This window comes from Vigna angularis, chromosome 1 (assembly GCF_016808095.1).
Source record: "Vigna angularis cultivar LongXiaoDou No.4 chromosome 1, ASM1680809v1, whole genome shotgun sequence".
Taxonomy (NCBI): Eukaryota; Viridiplantae; Streptophyta; class Magnoliopsida; order Fabales; family Fabaceae; genus Vigna; species Vigna angularis.
The window spans coordinates 57,547,362-57,555,112 of record NC_068970.1 but is presented as its reverse complement, the minus strand read 5'-3'; the positions used below and the strand labels follow the sequence as shown (position 1 = coordinate 57,555,112).

Genomic DNA, 7,751 nt, shown 5'->3' with positions numbered 1-7,751 from the left:
ATTTGATCAGAAAAATATTCTTTTGGAATTTAATTTATGTTTCTTTACGTTAAAAGGAAAATAATTTTTTTTAAAACGGTAAAAAAAATATATTATATTCTAATCCAATTTCATATAATTTATAAAAATATTAATAAATATGTATATCTAGCCATAAAATATTATATAGTATGAGAATTGCCATTGATATATTGATATGAATACTATGAGATATATCACAAAAATAGTAAGTTATCCAAAAGAAGTCAGTTTATGCTTGCAAAGGAATGCAAATTAATTATTTATAGTATTATTTGATTAAAACGGGGAAACGGGATCGGGAAAATAAAATAAGAATAAAACTATATTATTGCGTATAGAATATTAAGATTTATTAGTAGCAAATTTTTGTTTTATAAAAAATCACTTCATTTAAATGAATATTTTGAATATTTAGTCATAAAATTAACTATTTCAGAGAAGAAAGCTATTTATGATTATAAATTATTATAATTTTATTCCTAAAAAATAATCTTTAAAATATTTAATATTAGATTATGAAACAAAATCATTTAAGAAAAACACAAGTTTGTTCCGTTTTTGAATCGAGAGGCTATTTTTAATATTTTGTAAAAAGAAATGTGACATTAAATCGACAACTTTGTAAGCCCTTAGCCTAGCATAGGATTATTATCTCGTATACTACAATTTAGTCGAGTAGGGTCAGGATACAAAATAATAGAGGACAATGATTCTCTTCGTTATTTTTATTTTCTTTTCAGTCACATTGGTAATTATATTCTAAGGAACAATAATAGTAATAATAAGGATGGTTATAAAATATTAGGGTTTCTCCTTAAAGGAAGACGTTGGTTAAAGCTTGACTTGGTTGGCGGTTCGAGGGCAGGCCCACATCACAACGAAGCGGGCCACGATAAGCGACAAACTCGTGGTGGGGGCCCACGGCACAACCAGTTTCCACCTCATTGCTAAACGTGGCCCACTCTAACGTGTTTCTCTTCCTTATACTTGTCAATTTCCTCGTTGCTCTCTCATTATTTAATTTTAAATTAATAATAATTAATTAGGTTAACTTATGCTCCCAGATGAAACCCTGTATAATAATTAATTAATTAGGTTAACTTATGCTCCTAAATAAACACTTTATCGTCGCAACCCAACATCTCGTCGTGCCAGTCTTGGATTGGACTGTTCCAGCACACGCATAAGCCAAACACCTCCTTTGCCGCTTCCCATTACCACGTACTCTTCAAAACGACGACGTCGTCTCAGCTTCACCCAAACCAACGCGTAACACTCTTCGTTTTTGCCATCACAAGTGTAACCAACACAAATGTGACACGCTCCTTTAACACTATATTATCCATTTTATTATTGGCTAATTTTATTAAAAATTACGCAAAGTCATTTATACGTTTCATTTCATGTTTATAAATCTGTTTAATTTTTTAATCAATTTTGTAAGAAAACAAAAAAGGAAGATGCACATGTGAAACAAAGTCGTACAAAGTTATTCTTATCATTACACACCCAGTTAAGTGTTGAAGAAAATATCCAACAAATTGTCTTCTTGAGATACTTCCAATAAAAAAAAGTCTACATTAAACTAAATAAATTGGATAATTTTTATTTGAAAACAATTATTTCTACCACTTGTAGTGTAACGAATATATTGGATTCAATAAATAAAGCAAAACCGGGCACATATACGCTGGCTGACACGTGTACTGTAGCCTTTGGAAATTCTCAACGCGAAGCGAATAAGTACCCTGTTTTCTTGTGAGTGTGTGTGACTTTTTTTTAATAAGAGAAATAAAATAAAATTTATCTGAATAATTATCAAGGAAAAAAAAAAGAAATCTTATCTCTGATATTATTTAAAATATTTTGGTTAGATAAGTTATGAATGGTATTATTAGGAGCGAGGTTATTAGAGAAAATAAACAGAACATAAGAACGCGTGGAGAAGAGTAGGGAGTCAATAAACAGAACATAAGAACGCGTGGAGAAGAGTAGGGAGTGGGAGACTGAGTAAAAGCATAGTCTGGGTGAAGACTTTATGTTATAAATAAAAATAGGGGAGAAAATAAGAATAGCATAGAGAAAGGGGAATCTCAATCAATCAGGTAACGGGAACTTTTTTATCAGTTCCGTTGGAGAGCAAGCTTAGCTGTGTGGAGACGACAACTACCACCCATTTCCAAAGTTACAGAGAGGACATTACCTCCTTGTTTCTTCCGTCCTCGACTCTCTTCCTCCCTATACCCAAACTATAAACCTCGGATTTTCCTTCCTCTGTCTTTTGCTCCCTTCACACGCGCTTTTTTCCTTATACGCTAAGATTTCACACGCCGATCTGCTTTTCTTTTCATTCATTCTTTCATTCCTTCGACGCCGAAATGTGGTGGATGATGGGCGAGGCTGGAGGGAATTACTCTTCTAAGAAGACCGATGATCTGTGCAGCAATGTTTGTGGCCAGGTGTGTTGTGGAAAATTATTATTTTTTTTTATTTTTTTAAAAATTAAATGTTGCTTTTTCCGTTTGCGGTGTGGATAAAAGTTTTTCTTACTTGTCGCCTATTGGGTAACTCAAATTCAATGGGTTTTCAATGTTGATGTGGATTGCTGTGTAATCTATATCGGTGGATTGACTCAGAAATTTTCTCCTAGATTTGCTCTTTTTCTGTTGTTTGTTTTTATTTTTCTTAAAAGGAATTTGGTGTGCGCGAGAGATTTTTTCGTGATCTGAACTTAGGTATCCGATAAAGCTGCGTTTCGGATGTTTTAGCGGTTGTTTTTTTTTTTTTCTAATTTTAGCAAACGTTCGAAACTATTTTTTGGGATTGTAAGTGAACGCCAGGGAAGACACCCTTTCCCTCTTCTTTTTTCTTCCTATTTTTGGAAGATTTTTCGGTTTGGAGGGAAAGGGTTTTCGTTTCTGTTGTAGCATAATTGGGTTTGGACGGGTGCAAGGTTTCTCTCACGAACCGCTTGCATTTGGGATTTTCCGGGGCATGATTCGTATCGCTACATGATTAAGCTCTGGTTGTGATTGCAATCGGTGATTAGAGTTGTATGATGCTTGAAATTTTGCACCGATAGAGAGCAGCATTGGAATTTTTATAAGATTGTATGATTCTGCATCACATGTTTATTTCATGATTTTTCATTCTCGAAGGTGTTTTTTCTTATATGTTTTGTTCCTTAATTATGCAGGAATCAAGTCAAGTTTCAAGCATGTCAAGGATTCGTTGCATTCTGCGTGGTTTGGATGTTAAAACCTACATCTTCATGTTTGCCGTTGTCCCAATGTGCATCTTTGGATTCTATATACATGGGCAAAAGATCTCTTACTTTCTGAGGCCCCTATGGGAAAAAGCACCAAAGCCTTTCAATGTCATCCCTCATTACTATAACGAAAATGTCACCATGGAGAATCTCTGCAGACTTCATGGCTGGGGAGTCCGGGAATATCCTAGACGTGTTTATGATGCTGTGTTGTTTAGTAATGAGTTGGAAATACTAACCTTGCGATGGAGAGAACTGTACCCTTACATAACTGATTTTGTTCTCCTTGAATCAAATTCTACGTTTACCGGATTGCCCAAACCTCTGGTTTTCCAAAGCAATAGGGAGCAGTTCAAATTTATCGAGCCACGATTAACTTATGGTACTATTGGTGGGAGATTTAAGAAGGGAGAAAACCCATTTGTTGAGGAGGCATATCAGCGTGTAGCATTGGACCAGCTCCTCAAGATAGCTGGTATTAGTGATGATGACTTGTTGATTATGTCTGATGTGGATGAGATACCAAGCGCTCACACTATTAATCTCCTGAGGTGGTGTGATGAAGTACCCTCAATCCTTCATCTGCAGCTGAAAAACTATCTCTATTCATTTGAATTTCGCGTTGATGATAAGAGTTGGAGGGCTTCAATTCACAGGTATCAGACTGGGAAGACAAGGTATGCACATTATCGCCAATCTGATGACATGCTGGCCGATGCTGGCTGGCATTGTAGCTTTTGCTTCCGTCGGATCAGTGATTTCATTTTTAAGATGAAAGCCTACAGCCACTATGATAGAGTCAGATTCTCTCACTATTTAAATCCTGATAGAATTCAGAAGGTAATATGCAAAGGTGCTGATTTGTTTGATATGCTGCCGGAGGAGTACACTTTCAAGGATATCATTGGCAAAATGGGACCAATACCACATTCCTATTCTGCAGTTCATCTTCCTGCTTTTCTTCTGGAAAATGCTGAGAAGTATAAATTCCTTTTGCCTGGAAATTGCAAAAGAGAAAAATGATTTTGGAAAGTCATTTCTGATACTGGCTTGTTCTGAGCTTGTAGCTTGTACAGCTCAAGTGACTCTCCTCTGGGTTTTTAACTGTGGTTGTGATGATTGTGTGTCAGTTTCACTCATACAGCTCTATCTTTGTCCAGTGAGATATTCTTTGGGAATTCATTCATTTCGGATAAATTCTTTGATCTAGAGGGAATTCTGTATATAGTTTAGACCTGGACTTCATTCGAGGGGAGCAGCAGCATTTCTACCTTTGAGCGACTGTTTGAGAAGAGGCTTGTCTTCATGAACCGTGTTTATCATTAATGTGATTGATCCCCAATACACGAAATTAGTCTAAAATCCCCCACTTTTTCCTGTATGGGAAGTTTTGTTTTGCAGACCAATTATTTTCGTATTATTCTTTGTTTATGCTAATTATCTAATCCGATTGGTTGGTCTACTATATCATCACAATACTGACTCAGTTCTTTGCATTATATAAATATAGTCTGCTGTATTCCATTAATTTCTTTTTCTTCATTATAATGGTATTCTCAAAGAAGAGGTATCTCACTCATTTTATATTATGTATTTTCTTAGCACATGCACGTCTTATCCTTCTGAACGTTTCTCTTTTAACCATTTCACAGTAAGGCATGTGTGTTCATAATCAACCACTTCTATAATTTTCTAATACATTAATTTTAACCATTTCAGAATAAGGGTTTATGTGTTTACTATCATCAATAAAGTGCTCTTGTTGAAATTGAACATCAAAACGGGCTATTGTTCAGCCTTTATAACAGGATTGGTAAGGGTGATAAGAGAGTGAATTTGAAGAATCATCTGTAGATTTCATTGTTCTATATTTAACCTATAATTTAAGAGATAGCTGCGAAGTTCTCTTTGATATAATTTTCTATGATTCATAGTATCTACCAATTTCATGTGGGGGAGATTTGGTCGGTGTTCATGAATGTATGTAGCCCAACGTAGTTTATTATCTTTTCTTTTTCTACTGTTACAAATTTAATTTTTATCATTTTGGGTATTTTTGGTTCAAGAGAAGTGAACGTTAGGAGAGCTTTTATTTTTATTTATTTTAGTTTTGAGCATTACTTTTAATTTCTTTGATTAAGAAATTATAATGGAAGAAGAGAGGGGTAAAATTTATAATATAAATATATGGTTAGAAATATTGTTGATCATATTTTCATTCTGATATAACTTATATATCTTAGAGTATTCAATCATATATAAAATATTATTCTGTAATATATTTATACTACAAAAGAGAATAAATTTAAGGAGATAATTAGGCTGTCAACTCAAGATGAAGGGCTCATTGTTGTTTTAATACCTCGCAATTTGACAGCGCATGCCACGATGCAACTCCTTTATTAAATATCCGTAGTGTAATGTTCTTAGTTTATAAACTAAATATACTATGACACAATATTTATTTTTCAATAATTAAATCCTTAATAAATATATCTTAAATATAAACATTATAGTTTACATTTATAACGAATAATTTAAATCATGATATAAGATTATTTCTATCTATTAACATTTAAAAAAAATTGTGTTAAGATATATAAGGTTAAAAGATGTTAGATTACGCAATTAAGAAAATATTTCCCCATATAGATCAATAAAAGACACATTGAAGACAGTATTTTAAACTTTCCTTCTTTAACAATAGTAGTTTTGAGAGTTTTTCTTTCACGATAAAATATTGAAGGATTTTTCTTTAACTTTTGTATCTTTTAATATTTTTAGTTCTGAAATGAATTTCAATTTCAATAATGAAAATCAACATTGTATTATAATATAATAATTTATGATAAATATAAAATATAATTTATATGTTAAAAAACCAGTCCTTCTTATAATAGATTTTAATTATAATATTATTAATATATTTAGAAGTATTTATTTATTATAAAATTTAATTAATATAAAATAAATATTCGTTTTGACCAACATTAAGGCTAAGATACTAGTTAAAGTATATGCACATTTAAAGGGCAGAAACACTGAATTTTAAGAATGGCTAATTTAGAGAATGGGAAGAGTGAAAGCTAATAACATTATTTTTATATGTTTATGATTAGATGATGGATTTGTTGTAAAAATGGATAATAATATTATAGGTTTTAGGTATTGGTTTATATCATGTTTTTAAAATTAAACAGTTACAAGTTAAAATAAACTAAATGTCACGTTAAAAAATGTATCTCTTATTATTTTCTAAAAAAACATGTTAAAATTAAGATTAAAAAAAGTATGAATAAAATGTATCTAGCATATTTTTCATGCCTTGTAATTGAATTACGGGTCCAACCTAATTGCTTTGAATTAGAGAAAAGGAATATTGGTATGTAATTTCCTCTTTAGAAATCAAATTTTATTAATTGGTATCAGCTGTCATTATTTTAAACTTGCGTAAAGATTTTTCAAATTAATGTTAAATTAAAATATACCTAATACCATATTTAATTTAGAGATAAAAAATAATTAATCAAAACTAAATACTATTTTATAAATTAAAAATTATTAATATGTTGTTATAAAATTTATAATTAGTTTGAGTCAGAGTTTAATTTGATTTCTAATATTAGCTATTAAAATTTTAACTACTTATTATTATTAGATTTTAAATTAATCTCCAATTAAAATTAAACTAATAATATTAGAGACCAATTCATACTCTGTTTTTTATATTAATTGTAATTCTTTTTATTAATAATAGAGACTATACTAAATATTAATAATTTTTAATTTACAAAATAGTATTTAACAGTTAATATAATAATTATTTATTTTTTGGTTTCTAAATTAGTTGTTATTGAATGATTTTTTTGTTATCTTTTCTAATAATTTTATTTAGTAAAATTGAACTTTTTTAAGCTAAGTGAAAGTCTAAGTATAAGCTAATTGAAGTTTGCAAGCTGAAAAATTATATGTCATAGTTGATTGAATTAAAAGTATTTGACAAAATTAATTAACAAGTTAAAAAAAACAAAAATAGATATATTTAATTAGGATAATGATAATTTGACAACATTTTTTTAACAACATTTTAATATTACCTATGTGTCATTTTGTGATTGGTCCAAAATTACTCCACAGTCAATAATAATAATTATAAACACCAATATAGACCAATCACATAATGACAATGTTAAAATGTTGTCAAAAAATGTTTTCAAAATACCATTATGGGTCTAACTATTTGAATGATAAATAAAAAGAATAAAGAAATATCCAAGTATAAAAACTAGTACGGTGTTAACAAACAATGTAGTTTTAGACATCAGATTCTGAAGTATTTGCCATGCCACTGAAAATGAACAAGTTAGAGGTTTTTTTGAACAACTTGAAGAATCAAATTTTCTCCTAGCTATGCTATCTTCGAACAAATTAAAGTTGGTGGCACTGGAATATTCTTTGAGCC

General features: G+C 30.7%; 1 protein-coding gene across 1 annotated transcript; it reads left to right on the top strand.

The window, feature by feature from the left end:
• The first annotated feature begins 2,006 nt into the window (after positions 1-2,006).
• LOC108323773 (uncharacterized) lies at positions 2,007-4,817 on the top strand. The gene is made up of 2 exons (XM_017556507.2): positions 2,007-2,480; positions 3,218-4,817. Exons 1-2 carry the CDS (start codon positions 2,400-2,402, stop codon positions 4,310-4,312), a joined length of 1,176 nt encoding a protein of 391 aa, XP_017411996.1. The 5' UTR covers positions 2,007-2,399; the 3' UTR covers positions 4,313-4,817.
• The last annotated feature ends 2,934 nt before the right edge of the window (positions 4,818-7,751 follow it).